The 19,798-nt window shown below is 40.3% G+C and overlaps 1 protein-coding gene across 1 annotated transcript in view; it reads right to left on the bottom strand.

Moving 5' to 3' along the window:
- Positions 1 to 19,445, bottom strand: part of LOC113254046 (ceruloplasmin-like) — a 31,609-nt gene extending 12,164 nt beyond the window's left edge. Inside the window, exons 1-14 of the mRNA XM_048216254.2 lie at positions 18,909 to 19,445; positions 17,818 to 18,068; positions 16,424 to 16,636; positions 15,769 to 15,939; positions 14,724 to 14,966; positions 12,161 to 12,326; positions 10,560 to 10,690; positions 10,059 to 10,199; positions 9,574 to 9,785; positions 7,832 to 7,982; positions 6,991 to 7,203; positions 4,478 to 4,685; positions 3,334 to 3,473; positions 1,345 to 1,473 (exon numbers count right to left, since the gene is read on the bottom strand). Of these exons, the coding sequence (XP_048072211.1) occupies positions 1,345 to 1,473; positions 3,334 to 3,473; positions 4,478 to 4,685; positions 6,991 to 7,203; positions 7,832 to 7,982; positions 9,574 to 9,785; positions 10,059 to 10,199; positions 10,560 to 10,690; positions 12,161 to 12,326; positions 14,724 to 14,966; positions 15,769 to 15,939; positions 16,424 to 16,636; positions 17,818 to 18,068; positions 18,909 to 19,063 (2,524 nt within the window). The 5' untranslated portion in view covers positions 19,064 to 19,445. The remainder of the gene's footprint in view (positions 1 to 1,344; positions 1,474 to 3,333; positions 3,474 to 4,477; positions 4,686 to 6,990; positions 7,204 to 7,831; positions 7,983 to 9,573; positions 9,786 to 10,058; positions 10,200 to 10,559; positions 10,691 to 12,160; positions 12,327 to 14,723; positions 14,967 to 15,768; positions 15,940 to 16,423; positions 16,637 to 17,817; positions 18,069 to 18,908) is intronic.
- Between the last annotated feature and the right edge of the window lie 353 nt (positions 19,446 to 19,798).

Genomic DNA, 19,798 nt, shown 5'->3' with positions numbered 1-19,798 from the left:
ATTTGCAGTAGCCCTGCTGAGTTTAAGTCCTAAACTCCTGCCTATTTCAGAAAAGTTCTTTTGGACACCTCCTTCCACTCCTGCCCCTTGCTGTATAATCCTGCGTCTTCCACTTCCAGAGGTTTAAATTAACTTTCCCAAACACCTCGGCTAACTGATCCTATCCCCAACTTCCCTGCTTCCAAATCTTTAACAATCAGTCTACTGAGTACCAGCCCTCCCCTTCCAGCGCACCACACAGTGCCTGGGCACAGCAGGTACTCAGAAGTGGTTGTGGAATGTACGCAATGAGATCCTTCCCTGACTAATGAGGACAGAGTGCTGACTTGCAAACTCTCTTGATATGAGATTCATGTTGGCACTACCATGGGACTGGCTCTTTTTTAAAATCAAAAGGGACTATTTCACCTGTCATCAAAACCTCTCTTTCATCCTTCTGCCCCACACATCTTTCCTTTCTGACTTTGGCTCTTTCCTTCATAACCCTTAATTCCCAGAACTACTTGTTTTGGTAGGCAACTATGATAACATTCTCGATGCCCCTCTTGGGTTCCCCTTTAAGAATGAAGGAATCTTTGCTCCACAGGCTGTCCACCCTCTTCTGAGCTGGCCTTGGTGGAAGAGAGCCACCTCACCCAAGCTTCCATCCAATGACAGATGCAGGGACAGAAAGGCCCAGGTTTCTCACCCCAACTCAGGACAGCTGAGGACCACCCTTTCTTTAGAACTTCTAGGGTGGCTGTGATTTCTTTTGAGGCTATATCTCTGCTTAAGCTCTCCTCCTGCCCAATTCTGTCTTCGTCTTTCTCTCCATAGCCTTTGATCCCAAGAACACTACTGCTGACAAATTTTCATTTCAGGGTCTGCTCCCTAGACATTTATATTAAAAAGCATTTCTTTTTGTCTGAGGCATGTGGAATGGCATGCTGTAGAGTGGGGATGCCATAGAAATGTTAATACACGAGGTTACCTCCTCTTAGTGGCTCCCTCTCCCCTGCCCCCTTCTTCACACACTGCATCGTATACTCAACTCCTGCTTTAGCACTTGAATTGGAGAGATGGAGGATAGCTTAGGGATACCTGGCAGCTGGATAGGTGGAGAGATGGGAAGGAAGGTGGTTCTAGAAGAGAACTGTACACACGGGGGAGTTTTGCTCATAGTACCCACTCTAGAAGAAAACTCAAGACTTGCAAAAGGAACTTGTTCCCAAGCTCCTTCTTTAGACCCTTCCTGCTAGCCCACTGGTCTCTCTCATCTCGAACTACCCCATACTTCAGAAAGAACACTAGCACATAGTCTTGCATAAAAGCTTTGAAGCTTTTTTTCTCTTCCAAAGCAGTTACCTGGCTGTGTTGGAACAACAGTGGAACAGTTTGTTTTCACTCCATGGGCGTGAATCGAATATGGTCTTGAGGCTTTATTTTTAAAGATAATTCGGAGTTTTTGACCAGGGGTGAGGAATATTAAAGGACCTAGGGGATATAAAAAGGAAAATGTGCGGAAATTGTTATTTATTTTAAATTATGAATCATCTGTCCTCTTAAGTATTTATACAGCGACTTATTTTTATCCTTTTTCCTCAACATGCAGCCAAATAAAACACACTTTTAACCAGTGGATCATTGATGATTTATGAAATACAGTTTTTCCCTGGGAAATTTAAGTCTTTAGAAAACTTAATTCGATGAGCCTCAGTTAATGCCTACGAAAACACACAATTTGGAAATGAAATATTTTATTTTCTTTCTTGACCAACATTATCACTTAAACCTTTTTTTTTTAAAAAGGATTTTATTTATTTATGTGACAGAGAGACAGCCAGCGAGAGAGGGAACACAGCAGGGGGAGTGGGAGAGGAAGAAGCAGGCTCCCAGCAGAGGAGCCCGATGCAGGGCTCGATCCCAGAACACCGGGATCACGCCCTGAGCCGAAGGCAGACGCTTAACGACTGCGCCACCCAGGCACCCCTCACTTAAACCTTTTATCCTTTTCCCCTTTCACCTTAGTGGAGAGTTAGGAGGAGCTGGAAGGCCTTTTTATTGACCAAAGGTGATTTTTTTTTTCTCCACACTGAAGACCCCTTCATTGTACCCTCTCTCCCTTTCATCCCAGGCCAAGAACTGGAGGTAAAAAATTTGTTTTAAATCTTCTTTCTATTTAGAAGCAGATTGTATCAGTGACTCTAAAAATTCTGAAACAGAGATGGCTTTGAGATGAACTAAGCAGTAAGAATTCCCTTCAAACTTGTACTATCATTACTGAAATCAGAGCCCTGAAGACACCTACTAGACGTTAGATGCTAGCTCGGGACATCCTTTCTTTGTTCCCATGGCCATTTCACTTTCCCAAACACTAGAGAATTGTTTTCCCTTTTCCATAAAGTGGTTGGGTGTTTTGTTTTGTTTTTGGTATAAATAATAATGGAATCTAGAGGGTCATACTATGTCATTTACCTTGATGCATGCAGTCAGAATCCTAGCAAAAACTAACATCCTGCTGTTACTAAAGGTAGGAGCCCACCCAATAACAGGGGGACCCAGACAGCACAGACCTCCTTCTGGGGGTTGCAAAGGGACAAGCTCAATAGGCCAATGCGGAGCTAAGAAGAGTAAGAGTCTCTCCAACAGCATGTAAGTCCATCTTGTCGGGGCCCCACACCAGAAGATAGTCTCCAATAGACACTTAGATGTCTATCTCCAATAGACACGTAAAATTTGAGCATACGGAAATGCCACGTGGCTTCTGGAAATATTATGCAACATACAGAAATGTCATTTGACCTATGAAAACATCATGTGACCTCTGCAAACGCTGTGGCAATTAGGAAAATGTTACACGTAGGTGCTGGGGGCAACTTGTGGTTTTCCTGGCTGACCTGTCAAGGGTAGAAGAAAGGGCTGTAATTTTCCTCACTCTTAGAAGATGAAACTAGATATTAACACTTTAAGTATTTAAATTAAACACTTAAATTTAAACAAAGAGGTCCCCCTCCTCACTATAGTAGGCCTTCTGGGCTTCATTTTAATATCAGTGAAATGATCTCTAAAAGCTACTTCTAAGGTCTCTCTAGAGTTCCTGAGTTCTAGGAAGCCAGGTAATCCATAACTAATCACATTATATTTCTATGGTCTCTTTAGTTTCCGTGAAACAACGGTTGAATCAATTTTCTTTTCCCAGTAAAAGTGCCTATCGGCAAACAAATTAGAATTAGCATTATTGGCACTCTTCTCTGTCCTGGTGGAGGTCGACAGTACCCTCAATGTGTGCAACAGTGCCTGGTGGTCGAGGACAAGAAGAAAAACACGAAGACCAGTCTGATCGTATATCAGTACCTAGTATATCCAGATGTTTTTCGTCTTCATTTCTTTTTGTTCGATTCTTGAATGTGATATCATCATACTGACGGTATATGACTTTCTTGTATTTGGACCCAAGATACGTCCCAATTCTATCCAAATATATGTTTGTTTTACTTTAAGGAAATAAAAACAAAACCAAAAAACCACAAAGTTAGTTAATTTAACCATTAAATTCGACAAATTCTCATATGGAAGAACTCCTTATTGAAACAACACAATTGATTAATGTCTAGAGGCTACTTTACCTGGAAAAGTGATTCTTTTTTTTTTTTTTAAAGATTTTATTTATTTATTTGACAGAGGATAGAGACAGCCAGCAAGAGAGGGAACACAAGCAGGGGGAGTGGGAGAGGAAGAAGCAGGCTCCTAGCGGAGGAGCCTGATGTGGGGCTCGATCCCATAACGCCAGGATCACGCCCTGAGCCGAAGGCAGACGCTTAACTGCTGTGCCACCCAGGCGCCCCTGGAAAAGTGATTCTTCTTAAAAAAAAATTGCTAATACTGGTAAGATTGCTGGATATTCATCCTGTATTTTAAAACATGTTTTCTGGATGAAATTTTAGTTTTGATAAATGAATAAATAGTAAAAGTGAAAATCAGAGAAAGAAAGCAAGTTTTACCAAAAGAAAAGCAAGGATCTTCAATCTGAGGTTCCCAGAAGAAGAGAGATTGACAGAAACAAATGAAGACAAGAGGAAAATCTGACTGATGCCAGATGTTAAATGTAGCTGAAAGAGGTTTATCACACCTCGGAGTGGCCAGGCTGGATGGGAACACGCATCAGGAAGACTGGAGGCGAGAAGGGAAAAGAAAGACAGTGAGAAACAAAGCACAGAAGTAAGTGACGCAGCTATTTGGAAAGACTGGAAGTCATTTGTAGTTGAAGGTAAGATACACAGATACATTGTGATTTGTAATGGATCCTCTCCTAAGCACACACGTGCCTCACACGTACCATGCACACGCACCCGTCGTGCACATGTACGCCATACACACATACCCACACACCGGAGCAAACAAATACACAACACGTGCACGCATACGTGAGACTGGAAAGGAAGGGCGGAGGACTCCAGAATGAACCCTTCTTGGTTAGAGATGGAAGTGATGGCCATACTTCTCTCCTTGTAAATGTTGCAGTTGTTTCTCCCACTTCCTGCTGGGAGAATAATCCCACACAACTTCCTCAGCAGCGATGTAAATGGTTTTCTCTTCCTCATACTGTGTTTGATCAGGGTTTGGCTCCGCACACTGCCTCACGTGGTATTTATGTTTCATGCCTCCTAGATAGTGCTCTGTTGTCATACAAACCACAGCAAAAGTTCCTGGAGGCAAGTAAGAAAAGAATGCATAAAACTTTGCGTTCAGATTTCTTTTCTCTGTGAAGTCATCTAGAAGATATTAACCCCCAAATGTAAGACAGTTTATTTTTTTTTCATTAATTTGACAGATACTTATTTATGCTTTATGCCAGGATTATTTCTAGGCACTTGGGAAACATCAGTGAACAAAATAGTTAAAAATCCATGCCCTTAGGGTTTCTGTTGCAGGGCGGGTGTTGCCAAGATAAACATGGCAGGTAACATTTATGGATGTTGGAAGCTAATAAGCACTGTGGATTAAAGAGAAAGGCACACCGGTGTCAGAAGCATTGAGAATCCTGGTGGGGTGGGGTGGGGCAGGCAGAGGGGAGCTCTAGGGACAATGAGCAATATTTTATAGGATAATCAGGGTAGGCCTTGATGGGAGGGTGACACTTGGACAAAGATGAGAGGTGAGTGATGGATCCAGGGCCAGAGTAATCCAGGCAGAGGAAACACGCAGCAAAAGCCCCAAGCTGAAGGCCTGCTTGGTGTGTCTGCAGACCATTCGAGAGGCCTGTGTGTCTGGGATGGGGTGGGTGAGAGGAGACAAGCTTGGTGTGGGTTGGAGGGCTGGGTCCTAAGGGCTCTTAGGGGTCACTGAAAGTCTGTGGCTCTGTGCAATGGGGAGCCATTGTGGGATTTTGAGCTGATGAGTGATGAGGACACTGCGGCTGTGCTGAGAACAGAAGGTAGTGGGCAAGCGTGGAAGGAAGGAGACCTGTTAAGGCGCTAGGAAGTAATCCGCGAGAGATGGTGCGGCGTGGGTCAGAGTGGCCGAAGTGGAAGGCGATCAGACTCACACTTTCAAATCCCTAAGCGATGACCACAACAACAGCAACAAAAAAACTCCAGCCTGGTTGAGACCAGTAAATTCCACCTGAATTCAGGTTGTCCTTCTTTGATTTTGGTAATTTTATGCTCATTGCCTGCCGACGCTGCTTCGCAAAGTTACCTTTGTCATCACCAATACTCTCTTCTGTCTCTGGACATGTTTCTGTTGTTGCTGTAACTTTTTGTAGAGGGTAAGATTCAGGAAGACTGACAATGATCAAAACCTTCAGACTCAAGGATTTGGAAAGAAGTCATTGTTTAGAATGAACCGGCGCCCATGTAGCACGGCGCTCGACACATAGCAGGTGTCTCCCATGTTTACTGCTGCTGATAGCGTTAAGGAAAGAAATGAAGAACAAAGCAATTTTTTTTTTTAAGTCCAGGAAAACACCTCCTGGGAAAAGGAGAGGAAGAAGTAGGGTGGGGGGGGGGCAGGAAATCACTTGACACCAAGTGAGTGCCCAGGGCAGAGAGGAGAACGAGTGTTGGAAAAGATTTCTTTCTTTTTTTCCTCCAAGTGGTCTTAATCACACGTTCTATTTGTTTGAAAAGTAAAATAAAAAAATGTTAAACGTAGAATATGTAATCAAGTGAATCTGTGGTATCACCAAGAGTTCGGACACCCATCCATGGCATTTACGGAGTAGCTAGCTTATTGTACAGCCAGCATTTGATTGGTGCCAGTAGTTTTTGACCAAGATGAATGGATTTTTATTTATTTATTTATTTATTTATTTATTTATTTATTTATTTATTTATTTATTTTGATGAAGGTGGATCTGCAGGATAAAGGAAGAAACTAATATTTTACTGAACATCTAACATATGCCAGCACTTTACTATGCTACCTGTATCACACCTGGTCCTTGTCTATTCCTTTTTGTGGATTGTAAATTATTGCCATCCCTCTTTTACAAATGAGGGTATTAGGTTCAGAGAAGAGGGGATATATATATATATATATATGATATATATAACAATATTCTAATTTTAAAATTTTTGCCAGCTGCAATCGACCTCCCTGAAGTGAAAACATTTTCCTACAGAACAAAGCTAGCAAGGAGAGGAGTAGAAAGAAGGCAGAAGCAGAGGGCAGGTCTGGGAAACAAAGGGATAGAAGAGTAAGAAATGGAGGGGATAACAGAGTGAAAACAGGTGAAAATACTTCAAAGCATCTCACCGTGTTTGAGGAATGTGAATTGATTTAGAGTCTGGAGGCCAGGAAGAGAAAACCGAGGGGTGGGTGTGATTTTTGTGATCTGGGAAATGATATATTACCGTTCCTGTAGATTACATGGGGCAGGGGAAAGGCTTTTTAAGCACTGTTTACATAAGTTCCTTTTTTTTCCGTACGAACAATATTCGGTGCATGTAAAGACACTGTTTTTCATAATTCGGACACATTTCAGTTTGAAAGAGAAGATCTACTACTTACCTACAGAATCAGGTTTCATAAAAAGCGTCTGGGAGGTGTGGGGAAACACAGTTATGGTGTCATCCCTTGATCCTAAGGAAGTGAAGGTATTTCCTGAGAAATATATCCCATGTAAGTCTTTTTCAGATCCCACACTAAGAATGTGCCATGAAACGTTGTCTCCTAAGCACATATCCAGTCCAGGCAGATTTCCATACATGTATCCATTTATGGCTACAAGACATTGGTGACGAAGAAAAGAAAATTCAATGATAACTGGCATCTCTTCAAACTCAACAAAGGACTAATCATAAGGAAGCTCAATCATGTAAGAATCTCAAGATTATCTGAGTTAACCCCTTCCTTTTAGATTTGAGGAAACAAATGCCAAAGAGGCAATTACTTGTCCAGTGTTATTAAGCTAATATTTGAAACAGTTAAGATCAGAGTTCAAGTCTCTAGATTCTAGACCAGTCCTTTCCCCCTACACCTGCAGTCTTCAAAAACCAACCAACGAACCAACCAACCAATCAACTAACTAAACCAACTCAATAAACACTCCACCCACCTACACCACTAATTTGGCAATAAAAAAATACATGACTTTTCTATCTCACATTCATAATAGCTAAACAATATAGTGCACCAACAAGGCATTGTTAAATATTAAATATATTGAATTTAACATAATCATCCTACTAGATAATATTTTTGTTGAGAAATTATCTTTAAAAGAAACATGAAACATATTAGCCAACCCTTGGGGAAAAATGTATGTCTCTCTTAATCTGCGATTCTTTAGACATAATGAAATTAAACAAGTGCTTAATGCATTTATATTGTAAATTGTATGTTTTCTTACAATACATCTGGTTGGACTTTTGGAAATCTGGATCCTTTTTATCCACATTTTCAGGTTTTGTGGTAAATGTTCTTATATTTTCATCTAAGAGATAACTTTCATTTTCATCAAATATCGTGGCAAGCAGGTAAAACTCTTTGTCTTTTCCTTTCTGTGGATGAGAATAGAAAAAGAAATAGACATGAAATATATATATAGCTAGCTAGATAGATATAGATAGATAGACACACACACACACACACACATACACAAAGTCTAGTCAAATAGTTGATCTGCATACAGGATTGCCTAAACAAAGTGTTTTGTATACTCCTGGAAAATCCAGGCATGGATAAAGGCATGAATCCCAGTGAATGGATTTATCACACAACTAAGAAGTTAGGAGAATTATCTACAGCTATTTTCATATAAAGCTCTTACTCTAGGGACCCCTACAGCTGAACTTCATAAAACTAAACTGTATGATCGTAGATGTTTATAGTGGCTTTTCATAGGATGCTTTGTAGAAAGTGAGTTAAATAAAATGTTTTCAAGTGCATTTTTAGCATTTATGAAGAAATTAAATATATACACGTATTTATATTTTTGGATAAATAGATTACATGTACTATAAGAATCACGAGACTTATAATGCTTGCATTATATGGATGCCTATTAATATATCATCTCATTTTTAAATAAAATATACATTCAATTATACTTTACTTGGGGATAATTAGTAGGCTTTATTACCTTATAAATTATAGATGAAAAAAAGAAATCGGATATTAGTTCACTTGTGAGTGAGGAACAAGGGAAATTCATTCCTCAAACATTTATTGAGCACCTACTACATGCCACAGAGGGGGTGTGGTTGTTCCAAAAAATTAATAAAACCTCATGTATGGTTTCATTTCATAGTGGGACAGAAAGACCAATAAACACAATTGCATGGAGAAGTGCTCCAATGGAAACATACACAAGGAACTGTGGTATCTAGCAGAAACCACTGTAGTTAGTGAATATTGTCGGAAGGGCAGGAAGGGACCTTCAGTCGGAGTTTTAAAAATGGCTCCAGTGAGGAAAGGCCATTCCAGAAAGAGAGAAGAGGGCACAATCAAAGAGATGTGAATTAGTCTTTCTTCCTCATGGACTAATAAGCCAATTCTGCAGTAGAACGAGAATTGCATGCCCAGGGTGGCAGGAAGGAGCCATGAATCTGGAGGGATCGATAAGGGTCTGATGGGCTGACTTCTGAGCCAGCAGACTGCAGAATGTGGAGAGTGCTATAGTTCGATTTGAAAGGAAGGGATGTGGAGCTGTACTGAGGCAGGGTGAGAGTGGAAAGAGGAGTCAGGAGGTTGAAGGAATTCAGAATGAGGAGATGGGACCTCCGAGAAGGCAGTGGTATTGGGAGTTTGGTGACTAATGTTGGAGGTGAGAAAGGAGTTGCTGATGAAGTCCTGGGCTGGATGGTGTCATTAACAAAGAGACGGAGTGGAGGAGAGAGGGGCAGGTATGGTTGTCCAGAGGGAGATGAAGAGCTAAAACCATCAAGTGGAATTGGAGGTGTCTGGTACACGCTAGGGTGGGTGCTCATTGGGCGGAGAAAGATGCAGGTCTGGAGTTCAGAAAAGGATAGAATTGAGAGAATCAGCACACAGAAGAAATTGAAACTGCCGATTGCCACACTGCGTTTCCTCTGCAGTTCGTCTCAGGCAACCTCTCGTCAAGGCACATCTAGTCGTAGGTCCATGACTCACCTGTTTGCCATCCTCTCCAAGACTTCCATTTCTGCACACGAGGAGAGGCCCTACGAGGCCACTGTTGATGTCTGTTGGCATATCTACTGAGGAATAGTATAACCAGGTCAGGCAGTCGGGATCCGCGGAGGTAGGACCCACATATCTTGGAACTTCCCACGTATAGACAAATGTCTTGCCAGGATTTACATGTGAGGAGGGTGGAGGAGTACCTAGTAAGAAAAAAGTATTTGTAAAATAGGACCTAGAACCAGAAGTACCCTGGTCTAGGCTGTGAGATCTCTGAGAACAAGGACTGTATCTTGCTCACCTTTTAGCACCTCGGGGGACAGTTGAAAGGGGCTGAGGGAATCACCGCCATAATAAGGACACAGTGGTTACTATGTCAAAAGTGGGCTGCGTCCCGAATTGAGGAGGAATTTTATTTTCTAGCTGACATTATGTCGCAGTGTGGCTTGCTTGGGCCTCCCTTGGGCGTTACTTACTCCCTCCAGGTGTTTTGTAGAAGGAACCCTCGTTGCTCTTGTTGTAACGCAGTCCATGAGGCTGAATGCTGAGTGGCACGGAAGCGTTGTTATAGAAAGTGATCTTGATGATCTGTCCTACTTCTGCCTTAATAACAGGGCCTAGAAACCAACAGAGTCCGTAAGTGTCCTTGGTTTTCACCAACAGTTGTCTGGTGTGTTACTTGAGTAAGTTTCTTCTAGGAACAAGTTAAAGAGATAATGCCACGAACCAGGAACGCATCCGACTTCAAGAGCTCTAGATGATTCACGGTCACAGAAAGTCACTTTGGATCATATGAACGTATTAATCTCATTGGATGTGTAGGGACAAAAGAATGTACTTTAAAATTGGCTGAATCCGAATGAACTGTTTTCATAGATGACGGCTAAAATCTCTAAAACTGTGAGATGTGAATACTATTTTGATTGCATAGAAAATGTGTCTATTATAACCCTGCAGAGCTATGAAGAGAATTTTACCAAGGATTCCAAGGTGCTCATCTCTTGCCTTCTGTGTTCGGAAGGAAGCATCTGTATATTCACGGTAAACTAGTTTTTTGTAAGATCCTCCAATTCTGGTCGGGCTTTGTTCAAAATGTAGCTGGGATTCACTGTGCAGAGAAAGTAGGTAACACAAAGAACCTTTAAAATAACAGTGATCATGTGAAAAGAAAGCAAGAATCTACATACATCTGTTTTAAATTAGTTGCAATTTATTTATAAAAGCAATGCATGTTCATTGTAGAAAAGTTGAAAAATAAAAGGAAAACTGACCCAAAAAATTAAAATCTTCATAATCCCATTATCTACATATAACCACTGTCAACATTTTCCATGGATTTCTTTTCAGTCTTTTATCTGTGCATGCGTATATAAGCATCTGTGCCTGTCTACTCGGTGGTTTATCCACACACTTTCTTCTGGAACAAAAGGTATTTTTTTTCAGTCAGGTAGGAACAAACACCACTTCTAAAACTACCATGTGCCAAGATGTTAGAATAGTAAGATGAGCGATGTCATTCCTCTTTTTAAATTTTATTACGATAAAATTAAGTGGGGTCCCCTGAGAAAAAGTGTTCCCTAGCAGTAAAGTAGTGACTTGTCATGCTAACACATCATAGAATTTCATAGGCAGGACAGTCAAGCAAGTTGAAAAAACATCTATTCATTCATACTTATTTGAGTCCATATAAAGTGAGAGTTGGACCTAATTCTGAATCTAATTTTTGCTCTAAGCCCAGAGAGCCTTCATATAAAATTTCCATCCCGCAGATTGAATAATTTATTGATGAGCTGATGTAAGAAGAGAAAATATTCACTTGATATAGCAGTCTTAGTTTTCACAAATTTTCTGCGAGTAAATGAGAGAAAAATAATTACCATGGGAAACACTGGTTGGTGGTTTTAGAGCTTGATCTCTTCTGACATATAACTTTCATTCAATGGACCAGCAGGATTAAAATTCTTGTAATCTTTGAGTTGATAAATACAATTATAGCAGGTGGACTATCAAAAAACCTTTTCGTGTACTTTTAAATGCTGGTGTCGTGGTAATGTTTTTTGGTCGTAGGTTTTGGTCATTAAAATAGTAATTGGTAATATATTCTTACATGTTGGAATAAAAAATATTTATAAAATGTGATTTAAGAATGTCATAGGAAAGAAAAAAATAATAATAAATGTCATGGGCAATTATTTAATTATGCCTTCAGATCTTAGCAGGAAAGTATAAATTATACAGGAAGAACATTTTTGAATTTTTGTAAAATTGTTATCGATAAATTATCCACTATGTCTCATAATTACATATAATAAATCTATTTTAAAATTTAGTGCTGGGGAAAAAAATGAGCAGCATGTTTTATTTTGCACTGGCTGCCAAGGCATTTAGAGAAAAATTTTGTGTGGTAGTGATCCTTTGATTCAATAGTTTCTAATTATTGATATAATTATTTTTCTACTTTTGTTTTATTGGTATCTTTTTATGATAAGATGCCTAAATCCTTTTTAGGAGTAGCTGGTTATGAAAAATTTCGATTATTTTTATTTAACTATAAATATTTTAATCACCAAATTATTACCTTCCAGATGCTGTTAAATTTTTTTTAGTGAAGGAATCTACACCAGAGGGAGCATAGTTCCAAACAATTTTTTCAGCAGCAATATAGTAATGTACAACACGTGTCCCAGGAACGTCTGTTGAAGGTTTTTGGCAATTCCTTACATTGAAAAAGGCCTGCATACTATCTGAAAAACAATAAACCCAAGCATAGAACATTACTACAACATTTTTCTTATTCCATATTTATCTATATTTTAGCCAATAATATTGCAACTTCTCCTTTTTGGAGAAATTTCAGGGATTTTACTTACAGAATCTGTGTAAAAACCTAAAATGTATGAAACAAATACAGAAAGCAGGATGCAAAGATGAATGTTAGAGGAACACGTATGACCTCGGAGAATAATCACCACCATTGGCCCAGTCCCTAGATGAAGATGGTGCCTGTCTACCAAGAAGATTTGAGAATCTCTTTGGCCAAAAACATCTTTCCTCGGGGGTATGAAATTACTACCATTAGTCACTAGTGAATTAGCTGATTTATTAGATTAACTAATTGGCAAGCAGGAAGAAATCAGGCAGGTTCCTCTCCATGAGGGCACCAGTCCGGTGATTTGATTTCGGAGCACTGTTGGTGGGAGTGTAAATTAGGACAGATATTTTGGAAGGCAATCTAGCAGCATTTGTTTAAACTAAACACCTTCCATTACATAATTTCACTTCTTGGTAGTCAACCAAGAGAAATATTTGCACGTACATAAAAAGATACAAATAAAAAGATGTTAACTATAACATTGTTAATAAGTAAAAAACGTGGAAGCAATTTAAATGTCGGTAGGCAAATCGGTAAATAACTTAAGATACATCCCCAATGTGGAAAACTATACAACAGCGTAAAAGAATAAGTTAGGTGTATGGGGAATGTCAGGGAAAAGATTTCAAAACATTGATACGTGAAGAAAACAACAGCAGAAAATCACATGCAGCATGATCTAAACTTATGTAAAATAAAACACAAACTATAGCAATGTGTTTTTTGTGTCTACATGTTCATATACATTGTGTGAGAATGCATAGTACACAGGTTTTCAAGTATTCACACCCGGTGTTTATTCTCTGGGGAGGAATGAAGATGGCAACGGGAGGGTTGGACTAATGGTGTGTTCTTAAACCAGCTCTCTAAAGACAAAAAACACAATATTTGATTTATTTTGCTAATTTTTGTAGTCTAAACACTTCCACTGTGACCAATTTGAAGTTACCAAGGGTTTACCAGTTGGCTGACTTAACCCTCCACCCTCTTGAGCTGGTATGAGCAGGCTCCCATACATCACATTAGATTTTCACTTTTTCTGCCTACTACCCCCCCACCAAAACCTCCCTCCGCCTCCTTCCTTCCTCCTTCCATCCTTCCTTTCTTTCTGGCCAAAGTCTACGCATATATTCTTGTAATTACTAATAAAATAAAGTAAAATTTTAAATAAAATTTAAATTAAAAAATTTTTAAATGCAAATTTTAAAAAGAGTGGAAGTAAATTTTGAAAACCACACACAACTCTAGGACATGGGACACAGGAGAAAGCTCTGGAGTCAATCGAATCAGCCAAGGAACTCTCAGAAGCTTCTCAATTGTGCCTAGGGCTGACCCTATCCTTTCCTAAGAGTTGAGGACCAGCCCTGGCACTATCTGCAAAGTCAGTAAATGGGACGAGTGGGACTGAGTGTACATTTTCATCTGAAAATGATATTCCTTTCTAAGTGAGAAACTTTTTACCATTAAATTCAGTCCTCGAGTTGCAGTAGCTGCGAGTGGTTCTCCTTTTTCCCAGAGCCCTACGAGGACCCCAGCACATAGAAAATCCTGATAAATATTTGCTGTGTAGTTATTTCAGTAACTAGTGGAAGCATGATTCTAACCAAAGTATGGGACTTAGAAGACAGGTTTGACCACAGAAATAAACCCCAGTTTTGTACAAAAGAAGAAAAGTTACATTCTTCAGTTCTAATAACCATGTTTTTTTGATTGAAAGGTAAAACAAAACATTTACATGATTATATGTAGTTTTGGTCATACTCAAGTATAGAAAGGATCAATGACTTCATAACTGGCCATCGTATGATTCAATGGAGGGTGTGACTGAAGAGGGAAATAAATGGAAATACAGAGGTTTCCTGAGTCCTGGATTAGTATCATTTAGTCCCACAATATTCCTAGCAATTCTTATAGGGTTTTAGACAAGTGTTTCAACCTTGAAACTTGTTTCCTCAACTAAAAAACAAACAAACAGTAATAGTACCTTCTCTGACATTCAGGCTTTCTGCAAGGCTTGCTGGCTAAAAATAGAAAAGTTTTTTGCACAAACAAAACAAAATATCCCGATATACCTAGAAGCGTCCATTACTGTGGAGTTAAGTGTTAGACACCTGGGTTCCAGTTCTGACCTTGTCACTGCCTTTCGAAAAGGCAATCCCATCACCTCCCTAGAAATCAGTTTCTCCATTTGGAAGAGAAGGCATTTGTGAGGGGTTGCAATCTTGAAAGTTCTCTGACCCTGTATTATGTAAAGGTCACAAAACCCTACCGTGTATCTGACATCCCAGCTGCCACTCTCCAGGGCCCTTGGCTACCATGAAGGCATCTTCCAGCGAGGCAGGGAAGACCGTAATGGTGTCCTTTCTGTGATTCCGAGATATCAGGGTTTGTCCGTGCAGATAGATGGGGTGTGTGTCCAACACACCACCCATGCCCACAAAATACCACTTGACCCTGTCCTCGGCACACATGGTGAGATTGGGCAGATTTCCATACATGTATCCGTTTATTGCTGAAAAAAAGGGCATGTTTTATTTATTTATTTATTTTTTGAGCAAACTCTAGCCCCAGCGCAGGGCTTGAACCCATGGCCCCGATAGCAAGGGTTGCATGCTGTACTGCCTGAGCCAAGAAAACAAACGTGTACTAATCTCTCACACACGGTAGATGAGGACCACGTGCTGTACATTCTGTGCATTTGCTCGTTACACAAACCTCACAGTGTCAGCCTTATTCTCACGCACAATCTAACAGGGGACTTGACTGGTGTTTCACACAAAAAGGCCATAGATATTGTAGATAATTAGAAGGGTCAGGAGAACCAAGAATTACAGGTGAGAGGAGGAAAAATGAGCCAAAGGGCAGGGGTCATTGACGAGGGGAAAAGACTAAAAAGAAGCTAAGTCCCGGAAAGAAGAGAACCAGGATGGGTGACTGAGAGAATGAGAGTATCTTTTCTGAAACATCTTATGTAGAAACACATTTTTTTTTTAAGAAACACATTTTCATAAAATATCCGGTCAGTTATGTTTTTGTTCTTCCATAATATTTTATTATCTTAACATTGTGTCTTTCTTGTTTTTTACCGTCTCCTTTTGATCAAGATAAGACTTTAGAAAATGAATGCATCTACCTAACTTCACCTGCTAAGAACCTTTGCCAACCAGCAAGATTTACCAGACGCCTTGCATATCAACCAGCGTAGCTCGAGTGAAAGCCTGGAAGATGTAAACTCAGCCACAAAAACTTGAACAGAAGAAATCACGGAAGTTAGAATTATAGGGCATGATGAATCAGAAAGCTTTCTTTCTTACAGGGCATGAGATTGCTCTCCTGGAAGTCAGAATCGCTGGCATTAACTTTGCCGGATTCAGTATATGTATTAATATTGTCATCGATATACCAGCTTTTGTTTTCATCAGTTATGAAAAACATCAAAACATAAGATCTGTCGATATTTTTTTCGGTGTCTCCATCCAGTGTGCCTGAAACATAAAGAACAACAAAACTTGCTCTTTGCCATAACTAGTTTTGCCACGAAATAAACTGGTGATTCTAACTGATTCAAGTTAATCTTGCACACCTACAGACAGAACTCTTAAGGAACAGAGCATGCAAGGAACAGACAGCCCCTCATCGTCCTAGTTTCTCCAACGCTGCTGATGGAACACTTCTCTATAGGAGAAAGGTGTCAAGTCATTTTGTGAAAAGGTGGGTAAAGTGAAGTTTACTGGGTTTGACTACCATCTAGTGACCAACCTGCATCACTGGAGTTGAACTGCGGCATGGGACTCACCATCGCCATCTAGTGCTCGGAGTCTGAGAGGGCAACTTTACTTTCTTGAGGGAACAACCAAGGTCAAGGCAGAAAAGGGGAGCTCCTTTGATAGAAAAATTCCACTAGGAGAGCAGGGGAGAGACGGCTTATTCTGGTTCTTTGGCTACAATGAGATTCTAAAAATACGATACCTCGTTTGCAAGTCAGAATTGGTCCAACTAGACCTGAAGCCACGTCTCTTGGAGTGTCTACATGGGAGTGGTAAATCCTTGTCACGCAGTTACTGTCGTTGGGGCCAGGCCCCTGCTTTTCTTCTACATACCACTTGTAAGTATATTGTGCCCCTGGCTGCAGACGGTCATCTTCCTTTTGCTTGTTCGTAGTATTATCAGGATAGAGAGCACCTTGGAAGACATAATCCACACTGCAGTCACAGTAACCATTGGGCAGCACTGTTTTGAATGTGACTCGTGCTTTCTCTAGTAAGCCATAAATGTATGTTAATTTCTATTTTTAGACTCAAGTGTGCATTTCTCCCCTCTTTCCTGCCTCCTGTCTCTTCTTCCTTAGCTGGCTTCCACTCGTATGTCCAGCTGGTCTAGTTTTTAAACTAAACTGGAATGAGAGAGGCAGTATAATTGCAGACTATTATCACAATTATTGATGGATTCCAAAAATATTTACTGTGTATCTACTATATGCCTAGACCTCAGATACAGAAATCTAGGCTCCTGAGATGCCTTCCATATTTTCTTCAGAGTTGGGACCCAGGGCATCAAGAGACATCCATGTGTCCTCTAAGTGGACCACTGGAGCCCCAAAGAGGCCTTCTGCGTAGCTTACATTACCCTGAGCTATTAGTTCTGAATCTGGGCTTTCTCTTCTTTCTTCTTTTCCTAGAATTTTTACCTCAGATCTCGATCTCTTGAGGCTGGAGTCCTCATAACTATGCATAAAGTTCCTACCTTCAATAGAGGGCTTTGAAGCATGGCTTACCTCTCATGTATACCCATCTTCCAGGAACCCCCTGTTTCATGGAGAACATAAAACCTTATTTGGTGGCTTTCTCTTCCCTTCCTTTCTCTAACACCACTAGGCAGCTGTGAGTGTGGATGTCTAGGAGACAAGATACTGTCTGGAAAATGACTTTTCTTGACACTGATGTTTTCAAGAGGCTAATCCTCGTCCATCAGGAAATGAAATGAGATGGGGGTAGAACAGTATTTCTGCCAACCTAACATTTGCTCGTGAGCATCTCCCACACACAAAAAAAAAGGAAGGAAGGAAGGAAGGAAGAAAGAAAGAGACCCATGCTTTCTCTATTAAGCCATGAATGTACATTATTATTATTGTGAGTGAAAAGTGTATTTTCTTTCCTTGGAATTGCATAAGGGTGGGCACTTACTCAAGATGAGAAATTGAAAAAGGACTGTCTTGGGTATAAACATTAAAGACATCAAAAGTAAGTGTCTGCATTCACCCCAAACTCCTCCCAGTTAATACTTACCCTGCTTTCCCTGAGGTCCTGGGCTCCCACTTGCCATAAGCAACAGCTCAGGGATGTAAGGAGAAAGGACCCACTTACCTTCATTTTCTTTAGTGTAGGTGAGTCCGTGAGGATGGAAACTATACATTCTCGAAGCAAAATTTTTTACATGAACATAAACCATGTCTCCAGTCTCAGCCTTAATTATTGGCCCTAAAAATCCCAGCCAGGATGGTTTTCCAATGAGTGTTTGAAATGTGTCATTAGTATACTGAAAATACAAAGCCTTCTTATAAACAGATCCTATCCTGTCTTGGCTTCGTTGCAGATATTTATGGGACTGAAGCTCCCTGTAAAAAATAAACAAAGAAACAAAAAGAGAGAACTTCAACAAAGTTTGACAGGAAAGAAAAAAAATATTGAATCAAATGAAACGAGAAAAAGAAGCTTTACAGACTAATTTTGATAGACAAAACTCAGACACTGGAGAAAATGTGAAGGGAATCAAAAAAGTGGTGTAGGCAAGGAGAACATTGGAGTCTGTGATAAAGGGATCAGACACAAATGTAGCAAGTCACAAACGTGGCATTTTGGTTTATAAGACTCACCCAACTCTTCACACTGAGCCACAAAAGCTTCTAACCCCACTTGAAGGTCACGTTAGATCTCGAACATTACATCGATCCTGGTGACTTAGAATCGTTTACCCATTTCAGAGGATTTGTGGATTTGCTGATAGACTTAGGGTCCTTTTGGCCAACAAACGTGGTAAATCCAAACCATGGATAACCACTTGATTTCTCCCTCCCACTTACTTGAAAAGAGAAGTCAAGAACACAGCTGCAATTTTAGAATCTCTGCCATACCTTCCCTATCAGAAGGACTAGTGTCGTTTTATATCTTGAGGGCCACACACACAAAATTGATGATAAACACAGAGTTAGAGGTGACCCCTGAAATACTGTGCCATGTTGGCAAGAGTGGTGACAATTCTAAGAATAATTTCTGATTTCTATCAGTATCTGTCTTTCACGCCATGCTTACAAGAAAACAAAGGAAGCAGTTCTAATAGCAAACGTGCCCTTAAAGGGTCGATGATGGGAAATTCTTCATCAGCATTTTCTCAGTGAATAACGATTAACAACTTTTGTTTCTGATAGCAACTTTTTCATTGCAAAGGTATTACTTACTGATCTTCTGAAAAAGGCTTCCCATTGAGCATATTTTTACCCGTAGGAGCATAGTTCCAAGTGGTTTCTTTAATGCCTATGCTGTAGTGCCTATCTACTGCCCCACCTGGAGAACTAATAAAAACCAGAAAGATTAGTGGTAAAAGGGCCTTCATTTTCAGACCCTAAGCCTGGAGAGTCTAAGTGAGGGATGCCTGCCTTTCTTTTATAATCCAGGCTTTCTTCCTTTATTTGTGTCCATTTACATAAGTCAGAGTTGCATAAGAGCCTGTCATGTGTTTCATCTACACATACGTCATTCCCATTCTAAATACATTTAGCTTTCATTAGTCAGGCTGAGTGCAATGTTGCACAATCCACGGAGAATACTGGTGCTTGGCCAGTATCAGAGCTTGCTTGAATTACTGGATAGATGGGCTACCAGATCATCCATCATCCCCTGACAATTATTATCTGTTCCTAGATTATAGGAATCATCTCTAGTTTATTCTCTAACCTCTACGTTCTCGCTGTCCCAGTCCGTCCTACTACGTACCATTCCCAGATTCTTCATTACATGTTAATTTCAGTAATGCGTTCCTCTACATGTCAATGTATTTTTTTTAAAAGATTTTATTTATTAATTTGACAGAGACACAGAGAGAGAGGGAACACAAGCAGGGGGAGTGGGAGAGGGAGAAGCAGGCTCCCAGCAGAGCAGGGAGCCCAACGCAGGGCTCGATTCCAGGACCCTGGGATCACGCCCTGGGCCAAAGCCTCAGTCGCTTAACCACTGAGCCACCCAGGCACCCCTCTAGATGTTAATTTAAATTCCTCGTCATTTAATACGTCAAGTTATTCTCAAATTTCTTGAAATTTAAGACTGTCCGTAATCTAGCCCCCAATCTGAT

This window comes from Ursus arctos, unplaced genomic scaffold (assembly GCF_023065955.2).
Source record: "Ursus arctos isolate Adak ecotype North America unplaced genomic scaffold, UrsArc2.0 scaffold_20, whole genome shotgun sequence".
In the NCBI taxonomy this organism is placed as follows: domain Eukaryota; kingdom Metazoa; phylum Chordata; class Mammalia; order Carnivora; family Ursidae; genus Ursus; species Ursus arctos.
Note: the sequence above shows the minus strand (reverse complement) of the source record. Positions and strands in the feature narration are given on the sequence as shown.